Source organism: Eubalaena glacialis, chromosome 17 (assembly GCF_028564815.1).
Source record: "Eubalaena glacialis isolate mEubGla1 chromosome 17, mEubGla1.1.hap2.+ XY, whole genome shotgun sequence".
Lineage (NCBI taxonomy): Eukaryota > Metazoa > Chordata > Mammalia > Artiodactyla > Balaenidae > Eubalaena > Eubalaena glacialis.
This window is the reverse complement of record NC_083732.1, coordinates 79,117,051-79,135,995: the sequence shown is the minus strand read 5'-3', so window position 1 is coordinate 79,135,995 and position 18,945 is coordinate 79,117,051. Positions and strand designations below refer to the sequence as shown.

At 41.5% G+C, this 18,945-nt stretch overlaps 1 protein-coding gene across 1 annotated transcript in view; it reads left to right on the top strand.

Annotated features, from left to right (window-relative positions):
* ADCY8 (adenylate cyclase 8) overlaps positions 1-18,945 on the top strand; it is a 230,879-nt gene that overhangs the window by 178,874 nt on the left and 33,060 nt on the right. The window contains exons 12-13 of the mRNA XM_061172242.1: positions 7,083-7,255; positions 15,460-15,538. Coding sequence (XP_061028225.1) covers positions 7,083-7,255; positions 15,460-15,538 — 252 coding nt within the window. The remainder of the gene's footprint in view (positions 1-7,082; positions 7,256-15,459; positions 15,539-18,945) is intronic.

The window sequence follows — 18,945 nt, the reverse complement described above, 5'->3', positions numbered from 1 at the left end:
AATAGAGATAATATACATAAAACATTCATTAAATGTTAGCTTCTTCTCTCCCTCTCTTTCTTGAAGACTTTGGTAACTAAGAGTGAATAAGAAGAGAGAAGAGATTTGAAGAGATTTGCCCAAGAAGAGATTTGAATTTAAGGAAGAAGATAGGGATGTAACAAATTTTTTAAAAAATGCGCAAGACTTTATGCTCTAAACATGAGATTATCTACATAATCATGTGTACACCGTGTGACTAAAAATCCGAACAGGCCACAGTTTCATAGCAATATCAGTCTCCTATCAATTATTTACAAAATGGTGACCACCATGAGTTGGATCATTCTCAGGGAGCCAGACCCTTCCAGACCCTCACTTGTTGCCCAGGCCAAGGGAGTGGCCTTGGAGAGCACGCACATACTCAAACAATGCCACCATGGTCCTCTTTGCTAATTGTTCTTAGCTGACAGCATATGCTTCCTAGGTATGTTCAACAATGTCAAGTCGTTATCCTCTGGGAACAAATTTAATTTTTGAAAGTCACCAAGATGAGTGATCTGGCTGGACATCACTGTTTAGGAATCAAATACAGAGAGACTGCATTTTTGGTGTTTTTCAAAAATGGACTCCGAAGATAATTTACAGAGATCTGAGCTCAGTCATCAAAGATGCATGATCAGGATAAGCACATAGTCCCCCAAGGTGACTACGTTGAATTGACCAATAACAGGAGAAGCATCATTCTTATATTTAAAAATATTAGGTAGTGATGTCTTTCCATAAGAAATAGCTATTTGTCTGCTCATTGATTCAGTTTTGCTTCATAGTTATACTGAGTCATCATTTGTGGACATCATTAACATAGCTGTGTCTTTCTGTGCATTATTATGAGGTAAAAATAGTGACTGGAGCTGCAATCCCTTCTAGGAAATAACCAGAAGAGTCACCCTCAACCCAAGTCAGACGCAAACAGCACACCTGCTTGTGGAATTTAAATGCAGTTTCAACAGATCTAAGTTAGTAACGATAAGGAGCTAGAGAACATTCATCATTCCTCTTCTCGTATTGGGGAGGAAAGGGGAGGTCAACCATGGAAACCAGGGTCTAGAACAAGCCAAAGCAGAGTAAGATTGCACCAGAGCACCACACACACACAAAATTCCCTTTCCCCTGCCTAATACAACCAGGAAACAGCTTGGAGGGTCAGATCAGTTATCTCCACCCAGCACCCGAGGTGGCCCCAGGTTCATGCCAGCCTCATTCCTGGGCCATGAGAGGGGTCAGAGCTCAGGGAGAGGCAGAGAAGCCCTGTCGCTGGCCCACGTGCCCTTCACTGTTCTGCTTGTACCCAGACTTGCAATTGCAAAGAGTTAGATTTTGTGTGACTCAGGAAGTTGGAATCTTTTCTTTGAATGACAGTGACTCCCAAAAATTATCTGCTCCCTTTCCTTCTTGTTCTGTGAGTTTATAATGCCACGGGATTTTGGCGGCAACCAAATGGGTACAGACACTCCAGTATATAGTACACGTGTGGGCAGATGCTCAAGCCCTTCTTTGAGATATTGTGTAAAATTCTTCTTCCTCCTTCTCCTCTAAGAGGAAAATGTGCACATAGAGCTAAGGTAATTTACGATGCATTATGACAATGTCCTGACATTAGGATGGTGCCTTCCAGCCTGGAACAATGCTTGCTGCCCGGCAGGTCCTCAATCCACCGAATGTAGAAAATCGAATGCGTGATTTAGTTTGTTAAATGCTCACTTCAAGCAAACAGATTATTGCTCCCCTTAGCATTTTGTCAAGACATGGGACTCCAATTTTCTTCAGTACAGACTTAGAAGAAATTCTTAATTTGTAATTTCCCAACTCAATATATCATCTGAGAGAAGAAAACCTTGGGTATTAAGAAGCAGAGAAGTGTTACAGTACTTCCGTCTTCTGTAAAATGGGCATAAGAATAGCACCTGTCCTTGGGTCATTTTAAGAATTAAATAAGGTGAAGCATAATAAAGTCATTCATAGAGTATCTTGCACAGAACACATGCCCCACAAAATGCTTAGTTATTATTGCATCTGTCTTCCAGTAACTTACCCCTGATGCCTAGGCATCCTCACTGCCAGTTGATCCCCCATCTTACCTAGAGTTCATCTAATATAAGAACCTCTAACCACATAACATCTGCATTGAAGATGTTAGTCCATCTTCCCCTACCTACATTTCAACCTAGTTACCAAAATGCCTGTGACCTCTTTTTGTTATTGAGGTACAGTTGATTTACAATATTATATTAGTTTCAGGTATACAACATAGTGATTCAAAATCTAATCCAATTAACATTATTATAAAATATTGGCTATATTCTCTGTGCTGTACAATATACCCTTGTAGCTTATTTAGTTTATACATAGGAGTTTGTACCTCTTAATCCCCTACCCCTATCTTTTTTTTAAATTACTTTTTGTTGGAGTACAGTTTCTTTACAATGTTGTGTTAGCTTCTACTGCACAGCAAAATAAATCAGCCATACATGTACATATATCCCCTCCCTTTTGGATTTCCCTCCCATTTAGGACACCACAGAGCATTAAGTAGAGTTCCCTGTGCTATACAGTTATGTTCCGGTCAGTTGTCTATTTATACATAGTATCTTTTTCCTAATTTGGGCACCTTTTTTTCCTAACTAGGGCACCAAAGTGCTGACACCCATTACAGCATCCAATCTTTTTATTTTTCTGATCAAAAAAAAAAGTGTCAATATTGGGTCTCTTCTTCCCTCAGAATACATAGCTTATCTGTTCCTTTTCTTAAAAGATTGCTGGAAACTTTGCCCAGTATCTAACATTTCTCATATAAATCCTGGCATTATTATTTTTCATCCTTAAAAGATCTAGGAAGAAGCAGAGAACCCCATTACTAAATGGGATACAGAGTCCTTGGGAATACAGGGAATACATTTGAATATATTTGATACGGCGTGTTACAATCAAGTTAAAGGACATTACAGAGAGCAGTGATTCACTTGAATGCTGTGTCATATCTGTGTACATATTTTGCATTGTTGTAATAATAGTATATATAAAATTCTGTGTCCTTCTTTCCAGTTGTAAATTATTTTGAAAATATTTTCTCTGTTACCGTTTAAATGCTCCTCTCAAAACCTTTGTCTGTGGAGATTTTTATTCTTTGGACTATATGTTTTTTCACTACTATCTCCTAATTCCCCTCCTCACGCCCCCAACGATCCCTAATCGATGTCCTTACTTCTCTTCTTCCACAGCCCCTCAAACATGATAGTCTCTAAATTTTAGTCTCTCTTCTGTCTTTATTCTTTATGTTCTTCTTGGGTGGTGTCTTCCACACCTGTGACTTCAGCTGAACAATGTGTGTCTCGAGACCTCAAATGTCTTCTGAACCGCAACCTCGTGTTTGTAGATGCTCACAAGAGTCCTTACTGAATCATCCCTTTGGTACCTGAAGCTTGAGAGGCCTAAAACTGAACCTGTTCCCTTTCCCCCATCCTTTTTCTGTTGTTTTTTTCTTAGTAGGTTAATCCAAGCTGGGAATCTTAGCACCACTTCTGATTCTTCTCTTTTCCTCACCTCCACATCACCTTTTATCTCTTAGGTCTAAGCCAAGACCTCTAAGTCTACTGGGTAGATCTCCTACCTTGTCCTTAAATCTTCAGCTTTTCTCCTTTAATTACAATGCATCTTGTACTCTTCCCTTCCACAACCTATTTCTAAAGCACTGAGCTAATGAATCCACTACACACATGAAACCCATTCATGGCTCCTTGTGGAATAAAGTACACATTTCTCAGTGAAACATGCAAGAGTTTTTGCAATGTGGCTTTGCCTCCTATTCCTGCCTTATCACACCTATGAACCCCTATACCTAGGGTCCATTCAAGGGACACTCTAGGAGCTGTGGACCTTCTACGTTCCTGGGGTAACTTAAAAGAACACAGAAACTATTTGTTGTTTAACAGAAACTTGGGAATTGCATTGAATCCAGCACCCTCCCAAATTATAGGAAGCATGAAATTGATGGGTCCAGACTCAGCTGAAAGAGAAGGGTTTTCACAAAGCTTTCACAAAGTCATAACACTTCTGTTCTTCTCCCATTTCCTGGTCCCACCCTCACTATTCATTCAAGGCACAAAAGAAACAGATGAGAAGCTCCTAATGTTATTTTTCTAGAGGCCTCATTCCTTTGATGTCTTGTGGTTTACAGCATCACCGGAAGGTTCAGCTTTATACTTTAAAGTAGAAAGTTGCCTAAACCATGCAAGGCAGTGAGTGGGGTGATTCCTTTCAATGGATTGGCAAGAGCACACTAACACAATTGGTTGAGACCACAAAAAGAGAAAGATCCGCTCAACCATTGTGCAAACGTGTGACTGTATTTAGCTATTACACTTTCAGAAGTCTTGGTAGAGAAAGGAGGGCAGCACATTTGAAACCTGCCTGCCTATGTTACTAGTTCTACTTATGATCAATTTTATGATTCTCTAATGTACCCAAGGAATTCATTCTCCTATAGCTTTGTTCCTTTATATCTTTTAGTTCCCTCCATTCTGTCCTTCCGGAATGTTCTTCCTGTTCCATTTTCTGTCATGTAAAATCCAATCCATCCTTGAGATCCTGTTCAAACTCAGCTCTCCTATAAAGCCTTCTCCAAACTTGCTTCCTCCAGACAGAATGTACTCCTTCTGCCTCTGTATTCCCATCACATTGGATCACATTCCTGAAAGATCATTTTCCACGGGATGCTACCGTTGGCATTTTTGTCTATTTCACATTTTAGACCATGAATTCCTTTAGACCTGGGCCATCTCTTTGAATTCCCAGTGCCTAGCACCATGCCGTGATTATGACATGCACGCAATAAATGCTGGTTACAGTTTTTAAATTTCACTGTTGTGCCCTCATAAGTTTTTGCTCAAGAGCACAATCATTTCAATGACTTTTGACCTAATAAGTGATTCATAATTTGCATTGACAAAGCCATGCATGACCATTTGTTGTGATGCAGGTAACAATGAAACAGGACCCCTCAGATCTATTCCTCTTTCCTCCATTTGTTAAAATGGAAGATCTTGGGAGTTTCTATGGATGGAGAAAATAAACTCTGAGCAATGAACTTACTATTGCCTGCTCACTTCACTCACAGCTTCCTTCACAGAGGCACCAAGATGAGTTAACCTAAAAATCTTGCCAAGGGAAGATCTTAAAGGAGAGTTGAAGAAAGCTTATCATCCTATTGGATACAAGGACATAATTGGATTTATTAGGAAAGGAAGAGACAAAAGTAAATGACTCCCCAAACACTGGGCCCCTTAAGGGCAGGGCAGTGCCTTATTCATTTCTGAGTCCACCCTGTGCACCATAAAGGCACTGGTCCTTTGCCCTCAGGGGGAAACTTATTCAGGGTGTTGTCCACATTTGTTGATATCACTGTTTGTTGAAAGTAGACCTGAGTGAGTCAGCTTGACTTAAAAAGTCAGCAATCATGCCTTAAGTAGTTGCTCTGGGATTTCCAGAAATTCTTATACCTCTGCCCATACAGAAATTGTCTCTTAGTGTAATAGGAGAGGGAAGACAACCAGTTGTTGGAAAGAACCATGCATAACAAGGCTGGAATGGGTTTTAGAAATTATTAAGCCCAGTATGCCCACTAGAGTTACATTTACATGCACAGGTTGTATCCAGATATCCTAGGTGCCACTTTCTAGTTATGAGAACTTGAACAATTTACTTAAGCTGTATGAGCCTCAGTTTCTTCACCTGTAAAATGGAAATTATGATTCCCATCTTGACCAGTTACTTTGAAAATTAGAAGAGAAGACAGTGTGTATAAAAATCAAAGTACCGCCACCAAGTGGGCCTTGGATAATGCAAGTTTTATTCTTTTTTCCTACTGGATACTAAGAATCCAAACCTACCATCCAGAATGATACGTGGGATACTTCTATAAGGGAAATGGGTCGAGACACTTCCTACAGAAGGCTGAAATCTAGCTGAGCAGATTGACGCCTGGGGGCCACTCCAATATTATAGCCCTTGAGTGGTTCCCAACTGGCCTATTGAGCAGCTACTTCTAATAAGGAGTGGCAGGACTTCCCCCGTGGTCCAGTGGTTGCCTCTGCACTTCCACTGCACGAGGGACGGGTTCGATCCCTGGTCGGGCAAGTTCCACATGCCGTGCAGGGTGGCCCCCCCAAAAAAATATGGAGTGGCAGATATTATGCTGGGCTGTGAAGGATGCTATGGAGGAATGAGGCTGTATCCAGAAGCACCTGGAGACATGCATGAAGGCTTCTCAGAGGAGAGGACACCTGAGCTAATGCTTGTGAGAGAAGTAAGGCTTAGTCACATGGATGAAACTTGAGAAACAGGGCACTGGAGATGCAAAGCACTGAGGCACGGGAGAGCAGGGAAAGACCTATGGGGGAGAGCCAATAGATAGTGAGGCTGGAGCATATGTTGGGATTTGGAAAGTGAAAGGAAATCTGATATATGATGGTCTTGAGAGTTTTGCCATGCAGGAAGGAGAATATAATTTGTGGGAATGGAGAGCAATGAAAAGACTTCAAGTTAAGGAGTGACGTGATCAGATCTGTGTTGTGGAAATATTGGATGGAGAATAATAGTGTGTATTCAGTAGGGATTGGGAGCTAGAAGCTGACAGAGCTGCCAGAAAACTGTTGCAAACCGTAGGTGAGAGCTGAAACAGAAACAGGGTAGAAGGAGCAAAGTGGATGGATGTGCAACCTATTAAGGAAGTAGAATCTACAGACTTAGGATGACCTGGCTGTGGAAGGTGGGGGAAAAGAAAGGCAACAAAGATGAGAGACCAAGGTTTCTGGCTTGAGGAATGGTGCAAATGGTTCCCCCAAGAATAGGGAACAGAGGTTTGGGCGGTGGTAAGGAAGTGATGAGCTCAACTTGGGACCTATTGAATTTGAGGATGGCCTGAGACCTCCAAATGGAGATGCTCAGCAAACATCTGTATAAAGAGACCCACTGGAATCCATGACTAGGAGAATGAGCCTCCCACATTCCCGTTGAATCTGACCACCTACCTTCTCTGTTTTCAGTACTTCGTCTTCACGGGGGTGTTGGCCATGGTGACCTGTGCGGTTTTCCTCCGACTTAACTCTGTCCTGAAGCTGGCTGTGCTGCTGATTATGATTGCCGTCTATGCCCTGCTGACCGAGACCATCTATGCAGGACTCTTTCTGCGCTATGACAACCTGAATCACAGTGGAGAGTAAGTGCCCATCACTGTGTTCAAAAAGTGCTCAACTTTCAGTGGAAAGTGGAACCATTGGGAAAACGATCGAGGTAAAGTTATCAAAATTTGGGGACCTAAGGAATATCAACGTATTTCTTGTTGTGTACACTCTCTGGATTACCAGTTTAGGCAAAGTTCCTAGTTTTCCATTTTATCATGTATATTCATTACAGATTAATTAATGAACTAAAGTTTGGACTAAACCATAGCTCAGGTCTCCCCAAATCTAATAGTTGATGACTCCTTCAACTTTAAAAGCTCTAAGATTTGTAGGGTCTGATTATAATTTTGCTGTAGCACTATTAGTAATAGCAGACATTGTGCATTGAGCATTTACTATACTCCTTGCATTTTGTTATTTTTGAAATATAGAAAAATACCAAAGAAAAACTTAGCCTAGATTCCTTAGAGAACAGAGCCTGAGGCAAGCATGAAGTGCTAATGCAAACCCAGGGCAGCAAAAGTGAGGGAAAAGAGATGTGAAGAAGAAAAGGATGGGAAGCAAATGCCATGTTGTGCTGGCCCCAAGAATTGTGAAGCTGGTGCCTTGGAAGATGCATTCATTTGGCCAATTGAAGTATCTCTGGGTAGGTGATGAGGTAGGGAAGTGTCACAAACAGAGGAGGGGAGAGGAATCTACTGGCTCCTGCCCTCCTCTTTCTCCCATCTCTGGATGTACTTGCTGGTGACATCACTTGGCCATTTCCACAGCCCTTGGGGAAACCAGATCCCACAACTGCCTTATGGAGCTTCATGGGAGCCAGAAGTGATGGAAAGAGCCAGACACTGAGCATGTTGCTGATTGGCCTCGAGGGTGGGAAGCACATTGGTCTCACTGAGACCAGAACAAGTGGCCAACAGGCTGAGAGAAAGATGAGGTCAAGTTAGTTCAAGAAGGGACTTCCCTGGAGGTCCAGTGGTTAAGACTCTGTGCTTCCACTGCAGGGGGTGCGGGTACCATCTCTGGTCAGGGAACTAAGATCCCGCGTGCCATGCAGTGCAGCCAAAAGTTTTCTAAAAATTAAAAAATGAAAATGAAAATGAAAAAAAAAAAACTAAGATAGTTCAAGAAGCCTCAGAAAATGTGCCTGATGCTAATAATGTGAACATCTATGAACCAACCACTGGAAATAAACAATGCTAGCAATTAGTCATGTTTCTTTCTGCATTTTTAAAAGGATAAGGTTATTTCAGATATTGTTGAAGTTCCCTTTCCCAGCATTGTTCTTTTATCCTCCTCCCAAGAGTCAACTTCTAATGCACTTAATATATATGCTTCCCATCCATGTGTTTTATATATTTTATATATTATATATATTTAGTTTTGTCTGTATTATAAATTATTTACAAAATTCTTGTGTTGCCATGCAATATTATATTTTTTAGATCCATCCAGCTTCATATCTACAGATCTGATTCATTTGTTTTTTGAATTTTATTTTATTTTATTGTTTTATACAGCAGGTCCTTATTAGTTATCTATTTTGTACACATCAGTGTATACATGTCAATCCCAATCTCCCAATTCATCTCACCACCACCACCCACCCCCCACTTTCCCCCAAAATATGTTTATCCTTTGACCTATTAAAAGGTTATCAGGACTTCAGTGATCATCATTGAAAATGTCTCCTGGGGTTTAGATCTAAAAGCACACTAGCTGGAGTATAGGGTATCTGCATTTTCCACGTTTTAAAATATTGCCAAATGGCTCTCCAACAAGATTGGAACAACTTCTCTCTTACAGGCAGCAGTCCTTGTAATTCTTATTGAATTCCTGAGTGAGAATTTTATCTCATTATTTTCGATAGTAGTTCCTTGATCATGAGTAAATTTGTGCATCTTTTTTGTTGTTGTTTATTGACCATTTTCGGTAAACTTCCAGGTCATGTCTTTTGCCTGGTTTTTTATTAGGTGGTTTGCCTTTTTCTTACTAGATTTGTAAAGGTTCTTTATAAATTCCAGGTACTAATTTGTGTCTGTTACGCATCTGCATCCACTTTGTATCCGCTACCCTATTTAACTCTCACGGCAACCATCTGAGGAACACAGGCTCAGAGAGGTTCAACAATTACCCGGTTGCACATGGCCAGTAGGTAACAGATCCGGATTCAAACTCAGGTCTTTCTGGCTTCAAAGTCCATGTTTGTAAATAATGCGTACATCTCTCTTAAATCAAGATGAAGAATCTCTCACCATATGCCCAGGGTTCAAAGAAAGTCAAAACAGTTTAAAATTAGGTAAAATAGTTAGTGCCAAGAGATGTCGCATGGCCAAACAGAAGCCAGCACAAAAGACGGCCAAGAGATGTATGAACCAAATAGGCCACGTTTGTAGTAGAAATAAAAATTAAACCATCGGGCTTCCCTGGTGGCACAGTGGTTGAGAATCTGCCTGCCAATGCAGGGGACACGGGTTCGAGCCCTGGTCTGGGAAGATCCCACATGCCACGGAGCAACTAGGCCCGTGAGCCACAACTACTGAGCCTGCGCGTCTGGAGCTTGTGCTCCGCAACAAGAGAGGCCGTGATAGTGAGAGGCCCGCACACCGTGATGAAGAGTGGCCCCCACTTGCCGCAACTAGAGAAAGCCCTTGCACAGAAACGAAGACCCAACACAGCCAAAAATAAATAAATAAATAAATAAATAATAAAAATAAAGGAATTCCTTTAAAAAAAAAATCATTAAAAAAAAAAAAAGTAAACCATCTAAAATCTATTCATTCAGAGGAAAACACAGCATTAATGGAAGAAGCCAGGGCTTTGGCTTCAGATCCAGACTCTGTTGCATTGGAAAGTCTCTTCCCAACTCTGGACCTCACTTTACCCATCAGTGAAGTGGAGTAACTACACTCTGGTACGGGACTGCATGAGGCTCTGATGTGCCTGGCACATAGTACGTGATCAGTATCTGTTCATTCCTATCCCCTCCTTCATTTTTAGGAGAAAGGTTTAGTTCTGAATTCTGTTTTGAGGTCTTAAGGAAAAACTGGTAGTTAAATTGTTAAGTAGGATTGTAAGAGTAAAGCATAATCCCAAATTCATTGCTGCTGACATTCAAGTGCTTTTCTCAGCTTCTTCCTGACTCAAGGTCAATTATCGGTTAGTCTTGTATTCACTCAAACTCTGCTATCAACAGAATTAAATGAATAAGGAACGGAAGAGCTCGTTCAGCCTTCCCTCTCAGCTGCGTTATAAGTCAACGGGTCAGAAGTCAAACTGTGGGTCCATTTAGCAGTCACGGTCTGCTCATGCTGTTGGAATTTAACCAACCCTGTAGGAGCTCACGTGGGTTCAGGGCATTTCTGCTGCTTGTTCCTGAGGGCCAGGTACCTGGGAAAGTACAGAGAACCTTGCACAGGGCAGCCTGGCTGCATCCACACGGAGATGATCCCAAATATTCAGACTCTCTATCGTCTCATGAGGCCCCTCCCTGACAACCCCCTGTCTCCGTGGATGACACTGAGCCCAGAACAGGGGAGGCACCCGATATCTTATCAGTCCCTAAAGATTCATCCTCCTCAGCATCCCTTACAGGGAAGACTACATCATGACATTTGTGAGTACAAGTGTAGGAGCTAAACCACCTGTACTCAAATGCCATCCCCACCATCAACCAGCTGTGTGATCTTGAGCCAATTAATTAAAAGTGACGACCTCTCTAAGCCCTGTTTTTCTCATCTGTAAAGTGGGGATGATAATAGTTCCTGTGTTGTAGGAATATATGAGACGTCAAATGTGATCATGGAAACTTAGCACAAGGTCCGGCATAGCATAAGCACTTGATGAATACTAACGATTATTATCAGACATGACCCCTTCTATACCACAAATACTGCTGTTCTAGAAATATCCCTACTACCATCTCTGGACTGCTGTACCCTACCTGATCCCCCAGCCTGCACTCTCAATCCACCCTCCTCAAAGCCGTCAAAGCCACATGGTCAACACATTATCCTTCTTAAAATCCTGAAGGGTCTCCCTATTGCCTCTAAGGAACAAAAAGTTCAACCTGCTTGTCAAGAACGTCCAGGCTCTCCCTGGAGCCCCACCGACTCCTCCAACCTTATCTCCTGAAGCTCCGCAGGTCACCATTTATAGCCCGTATTCTAGCCACAGGAAACCACGTGCCGGTTACCAGATTCTGCACACACCTCCCCCGCCAACCCATCATACTCAAGGCCCTTCCCCCTCAGGGAAGCCCACTCTGATCATTCCTCATTTTCTAATCTGTGCACATAATTTTTTATCATTGCACTTATCTCTGTCTGTTCCAATCATTAATTGCCATGTCTTCCTCTTCCATTAGAATAGGAGTTTTGAGGGCAATGGCCATTACTCATGTTCATATTTTTGGCACTTAGTGGAGTATCTGGCAGCAGGTGTCCAATTCAATGTTTGTTGAATGAAATATGAGATGAATGAGTGACTGATAGAAATATTATTTCATTTAGAATCGTATTACACCATTAGTTCACAGTAAGCTAAGTGTCATCTATCTACAACCCTATGATTTTTGCTCACCACTACCCGTAAACTTTGTGCTCCCCATCCTGTAAGCACAATTTGCTTTCGGACTTAAGTGTCATACCTTTGTTGTGGGCTTTGGTAGGCCCTGCAGATTCACAGATGAATAAGACACTATAAGGAGCTTAGAGGCAAGTATTTATAAGTAAGTGCATGTGGGAGGGCATGATAGCTACAGAAAAAGCATCGTTGAGATCTGGATTGATAGCCAGCCTTCACCATTCACTAGATCTGTGAGGTGGAGTGTATCGTTTAACATCTGAGTCTCAGTTTCTGCTTTACTAGAATAGGGATAATACTATTTTAAGTGTTGCTATGACAATTAAAGCAGGCAATGTATGCAAATTGTTATTAGAGGTAGACAAAATCAGCGCTAAGCAAATGCAGTCATTAGTATGGCAACAGAATAAAAGATAACTTCAAACTGGCTGGTTTATTTTGGGTTTCATGAGGGGAAGTGGGAGCTAATAGCTACATTAAAATTTGGCTTCAGATGCTCAATGGCTAACGCTCCGAACTTGGTGCCTGAGATGTGAATTCTCATCCTGGCTGGGACACAAATCAGCTGTGTGACCTTAAGCAAGTGCCTTCTTCTCTCTGGGCTTCGGTTTTCAACCAATAAATTAAAAGGCTTGCAAGGACTGTTACATTATGTATGGTACACATAATATGGAATTGGATGAATCCATTAAATTCACATTGTAAAGTATTTACTTACACAGAATTATTTCATAATACATACTAAGTGCAAAAGTAGGTTACAAAACAGTATGAACGATACAGTTCTAAATTTGTAAACATAAATATATTTTTGCATAAAGGAAAAGGAAATGACACTGAGGTGATTCCAAAATATTAACCATTGTTTTCTCTGGGTGGTAGGCTGAAGGATAATTTTTATTTTTATTGTTTTATTTGTGAATTTGTATTAGCTTCCAAATTCACTACAACTAGAATAAGTACTTCTCTAATGATGAACACTCAAATTAAATATGAATTTTTATAAGACATCAGATAAGATCATCTCTAAAGATTGTGGTATCCTTGAGAATCACATTATTCTACATGTGTTTTCACTTAATATGTCCTTTTCTATGAGCATAGGGAGAGGATAGTATTAATTTAGTAATTTTGTTAATACAAATAAATTAGTTCAAAATGTCCTGGGTTTTATGTCTCTGCCACCCAATATCTAGCAGATATTGTACAGATTTCAGCCATTTGGCTCTCTTTGGAATTTCTTCAAATAGTCATAGAAGCTACAAAAAGAAAAAAAGAAAAAATCCCTTCTAAATTCAAATCACAGTTCTTTCTGGATGTTCTTTGGCCAGGCTGACTTACTGTGCATATTTTGTAGCCTCTACTCAGGTCATATTTTTTTCCATCTGAAATACATCCTGAAGCCTCAAAGACCAGTCATAATTTTCCTTTACTTCTCTTCCGAATTTGATCTAGCCATCTCTCTATTTTTAGTCAACCACTGCTTTCAAAATGATTCAAGAGGTGTTTATGTTTTCTCTTGAAAGTGTGTTTTAAGTGATAAATTGCTGAGCTTTAAAAAGTCTTCTGCATCACAAAGAAAAGGATATCAGAAGTGTGGGTCAGAGCAGTTCATTCATTCACGAGGAGCTAAGCATAGGACATCTCCCATTCAAACTAAGCTGTGTGAACAAGTGATTTTGTAAAATGCCACCACCAGGGGCAAGATGATGTGCTGGGAGCTTTAGGGGGTAAAGAGAGGGAGACATGGGCCACACACCATGCCAAACACGTTACCAAGATTTGGTCAATTAGTTCTCACAATTAGGGAGGTAAAGGCAGTTAGAGTCTTTCACAGGGCAACGAACTGAGGCTCAGCGATATTAAGTGGCTTGTCCAAGGTCAAACCACTGGTCAGTAGCAGACCTGAGATTGGAAGCTGGGTCTGCATGACTACAAAACTCATGACTTTTATTATTTTTTCAGAAGTCCACAAACTTCAGGGGCCAGAGAATTAATTGACATGAAGGAAAGGGTGGTACTGGAATGTGCCTATTCCCCAAAACAAGCACTGTGGTGACTGTGACTGACTGAATGAATGAATGAATGAATGGGTCCTAGTCCCTAAAATTCTGGATTGACAATATATGGCTCACTCTTCACTTCAGCACTGGTGGTGGACAGCCCTAATAGATCTGAGTCTGCGTGTGGCCTCACTTGGTATATGATATTTACTTATCCTCCCTACACTAGAGGCTTGTTAACCAGCTAGCTAAGCAAGATATATGTCTCATACCTATAGAATGCATCCCACCTTTTCCTCCCAAAGTCTTATCGACCTTTAATATTCAGCTCTTGAGTCTTCCGTGAATATCCAGCCTGGGTTACTTTCTCTTCCCATATATTCCCATGGTAACAAGAGTGTATCCTTACTAGGCAGTGTATCATGTTATGAAATTATCTGTCTGTTTGGTTCTTTCCTTTTCTGAACTGTTTTGAGGGCAAAGGCAATGTGCCTTCTTCAGTTCTGTGTCCTAGCATGTGCCTGGTACACAATAGATGCTCAATAATTATATGCTTCGCTGGTGCTACAGAAAAGAAATATAATAGTGAGTTTTATCTTTTATTAGCATCTGATCTCCAAGGAAAAGCAGATGGAGCTAGGAATTCACAAATCTGAGTCTTGTTTCAGCCCACAGAGTTCCTTGGTCCCCTGGGTCCCCATGTGCACAATACCTCCCCAAGAGAAAGCACATTTCCATTCCTAAGTCCCTGTTCTACCTGGAGAGCTGGACTGGGGCTGGCCCTGTGTAAGCTGGGAGGGTCTTTTAGCATAAAGCTAGGTGAGAAGCTGGCCTTGGCAGCTGGGATCATGTTCCCATTTCCCTAAGCCCCATGCTACAAATGCTAGTCTCCAGTGAGAATAGAAAAGGGAAAGCTGGAGATTGCCTGGGTGCAGCCATATTAATGCCCATTCTACTCTCTCTGAGCACTGCATCTCATCCGTGATGGCCCCATTGTGTCCTTAACCACATCAGAGTTAAGTCACCTCTGAGTTCTGAGTATATGTATGCTTGTGGTTGGGAAGCTATAAAACAAAAGAGTAATGTGATCTGGCTTTAGTGATAAAAAATATTCTAGCAGCCATGTAGAAAAGAGATCAAAGAGGGTAACAACAGTGCCCAAAATTGAAATAGGAATTTATATAAAACCTAAGTGTGATTCTTATGGCACTTAGAACAGGGGCTGCCACATAGCAAGTACCTTGCCAGCCTCTTAAATAGGATAACATCTAAAGAAAAAGAGGGGATGTTTGTCTTCACATGGATTTTTGTGACAAGAAAGTATAAGAGCTCTTTGAAATCTAGAAGAAGTGTTTTGCAAATAGAAGACATCATTATTAATGTAAGTTCATTGTCTAGATGCTGGATTCTAGAGTCTCCCAGCAGGTATGACCTATGTGACCTCATACCCTTGGGGATCAACTGAGTTCTGAATTAGCCTGTATGAAAGCCTTATAGAGAAGCCCCTATCATATAGTGGGAGCTCAAAAAAACAACTGCTTCTTTCTTTTTTTCCCACTCCAGTCTGAACCTCAGTTTCCTAATGGGCCTCCTTGAAGTCCCTCCATGGTTGTCAATAACCATGCCACCATTTGCATTTCTTCTTCCAACAGAGATTTCCTGGGGACCAAGGAGGCGTCACTGCTGCTGATGGCCATGTTCCTCCTCGCTGTCTTCTACCATGGACAGCAGGTAATCTGACATTTTCCTCTAACTGCCTTTGATTACCTGGCATTTCCCATTGCCGTAAAATTCACCTGAGAGGCAGCCACTCATCTCTGCAATAAATGACTTCTAGTTGCTTGCAGCAAGTGGTGATTCTTTTTTTTCCTTCTTCTTTTTTTTTGTTTTTTTTTCCTTTGGCCTCACTGCGTGGCTTGCAGGATCTTAGTGTCCTGACCAGGGGTTGAACCCGGGCCCCGGCAGTGAAGGCGCCAAGTCCTAACCACTGAACCTCCAGGGAATTCCCAGCAAGCTGTGATTCTTAAAGAATCAATTCCTAGTACGCACCACTTAATAAAAAACTAAGATGGAGATGATTTGGAGAGCAATATGGTTTTCATTCCCTTTAGGTACATCTCTTTCAATAAAACTATTGTTAAAAAAAAAAAGAGCTTTCAATTTCTGCCTGAGGCAAACTGGGACCCCTCCCAGTTCTATTACTATAGGAGTTGTGTAAACTAGGTAAACATTCAGGTTTGGGGTTTTTTTGTTTTAATTTTTATTTTATACTGAAGTATAGTTGATTAACAATGTTGTGTTAGTTTCAGGTGTACAGCAAAGTGACTCAGTTACACATATACATGTATCTATTCTTTTTCGAATTCTTTTCCCATTTAGGTTATTCCAGAGTACTGAGCAGAGTTCCCTGTGCTATACTGTAGGTCCTTGTTGGTTATCTGTTTTAAATATAGCAGTGTGTACATGTCAATCCCAAACTCCCCATCAGGTTGGAGGATCATCCAGGCCAAGGTTCCAAATCCTGCCCTGCCTCCCAGAAATTTGTGGCCTTGGGCAAGTAACTTATCTCCCTGAGCCTCTGTTTCCTTCTCTCTAAAATAAGATAGTAATACCTGACTAGGGCTGTTTTGAAGCATCATTTGAGATGACTGTATGCAGCATTTTGAGCACTGCCTTACAGAAATAGAGGAAGCGCTTCATCACTGATTTGTCCTGAGTAGATAAAGTGCCTACCGTATTGATGCCACTTCCCCATCTGCCAGGATCTAGGGTGGGCAACATGGATAGCACTGTGCAAAATCCCATCCCTGGCCCCAAGGGCTCCTGTCTCCTGGAGGAGAGCGGACCCTAAATAATGCAATGGGGGATGTGCTATGTGTGGACCAGACTTGTTCAAGGACTTCAAGAGTCAAAGAAGCAGGAAATTATTCTGCATGGGAGCATCATAACAGGCTTCACCCAAGAGGTGTCACCTGCTCTCCACGGCCGGTACGATTTCTCCATGCAGACTCAGACCATGAATTCAGTAACATTCCTCACCGGGGGAGATTCTCACTTTCTGGTAGAGCCAGGCCCTGTCTGCTTCACTGCTGTGCTCTGGATCCCAGCCCATCTCTCTTTGTGTGTGCTTCGAAAAAGTAACCAGGAAAGGAAAAAAACAAAACAGGAAGACTATCAGCCAGAGCAGAAATAGAAACATACCACTGAGAAATCACCATGGAGACAGGGAGGTAACGCATCCTGAGAAACCAGGGATGAAACAGCTAAAACCCTGGAAGCTAGAGATACATACATAAGTTATTTGTAATAAAGCGGGGTGGTAAAATGTAGTCAAGAGGAGAAAAGAGTAAATAAAACTTGGCAATCGAAGAAAAGGGGGCAAGAGTTAATATGTATCAAGCTCCTACTATGTGCCTGGCACTTCACCTGTGTTATCTCGTTGGATCATCTCAACAACCCTAATGGTCGTTATTATGGATCCTGTGTTACAGATGAAGAAAGTCAGGCTACTCAGGTAGTAAGTGAGAGAACTAGAATTCAAACCCAGATCTGTCTCCAAAGCCCACCTTTCTACTTTCTAGATTGGGGAAAGAAAGCACAGAAAGAATTGTCTGCATATCTTCCCAGTGCCAAGGGCATTCAATCCTGCAATATGACCTTATCTTGCTTTTCAATTTTAGCTGAATTTATGGTGAAACACTAAGCCAAATGTCAAAGTCTGGCCATTTGCAGAATTCCTATATTTAGGTCTTTCTGGTTTTCTATGAGAGCTGGGGTCATGTCCTCCACATCTTGATGGCTTCTAGTTACAGGAGAGGACTCCTTAGTCTGACATGCAAATGACAACCCATTTGAGGGCCGTGAAGACAGAATCAGACAAGGCAATCCTATAGAAAAACATACGTACACTCCATCACACAGGTTTTAAACTGACAAGTGAGAAATTCTCAGAGATAGCTAAGAGAGAGCAAGTTCAGAGTAGGGGTCTTCGTTCCATAATAAGAAGGATGTTTCCATCTTCTCTGTCACCTTAAGGAATTACTTTGTCCCCTCTCAGTGCTCCCTTCCTCAAAACCTTTCCACCATTCTGATTCAGTTTATTCTATTCTCCATTTGTCCTGGGAAAGCAGATAACCTCATCACATGAAGATGTGTATAAAGTAAGAATATATAAGTGAATAGTGAGGGCCTGAGTGCTCAAGTGATATCTGATTTCTTTTTTCTTCTTAACTTTCAAAAGGTTTTGAAATTATGTAACTACATCCCATAACTGTAGCAGTTACAGATGTAAGCTTTGGAGGGGGGTAGGTAAGATTCAAACCCCAACTCCGCCACTCAGTAAATACGTGACCTTCAGTAATTTACTTAATTTTCTGTCTCAGTTTTCTCACCTATAAAATGGATATGATAATAACAGGTTTTATAAGTTTGTTATATAGTATTACATGAGAATATGATTATAATATACCTCTCCCAGTGGTCTGCACGTAGAATAAGTGCTCAAAAATTGTAAGCTATTAATATTTTACTCTGAAAGCAAGAGTCTGAGACAAACAGGGAATTCCCTGGGGGTCCAGTGGTTAGGACTCTGTGTTTTCACTGCTGAGGGCCCAGGTTCGATTCCTAGTGGGGGAACTAAAATCCCACAAGCCGTGCAGCACAGCCAAAAAAAAAACCAAACAAACAAACAATGACAACAACAACACAACAAAGAAGAGAACACAACACACAGAGAAAGTATTATTATCCATTTGGTCCCAAGGCAGGAGCAGAGACTCAAGTCACTTGAGGTCACAAAGACAATAAGGAGGACCAGACAGAAACAGGAATCCAAATGCTTGAACTTCTAGGTCCGTTCACTTTCCACCGTGTGCCGCTGCCTGTCTGTTAGAGGATGCTTTCTGCAGGAGTGCATCACTTCGAGTGTCATTTCATAACATCCATCAGAGTCCTGTTCATCCGCATCAAGTCTGTCTGCTCCTGGGTTTGCTACCAGCTTCCACCGTTTTCCCTTGTGACTCAGAGGCCCTCTATTTTTGTTAAAGGCTGAATAATCCCCATTGATGCCTGGTACGCAGCAGCAGCCCAGTGGGAACATGTGTAATTTTACATCTCCAGAGTGACAGAGGCGGTTATGT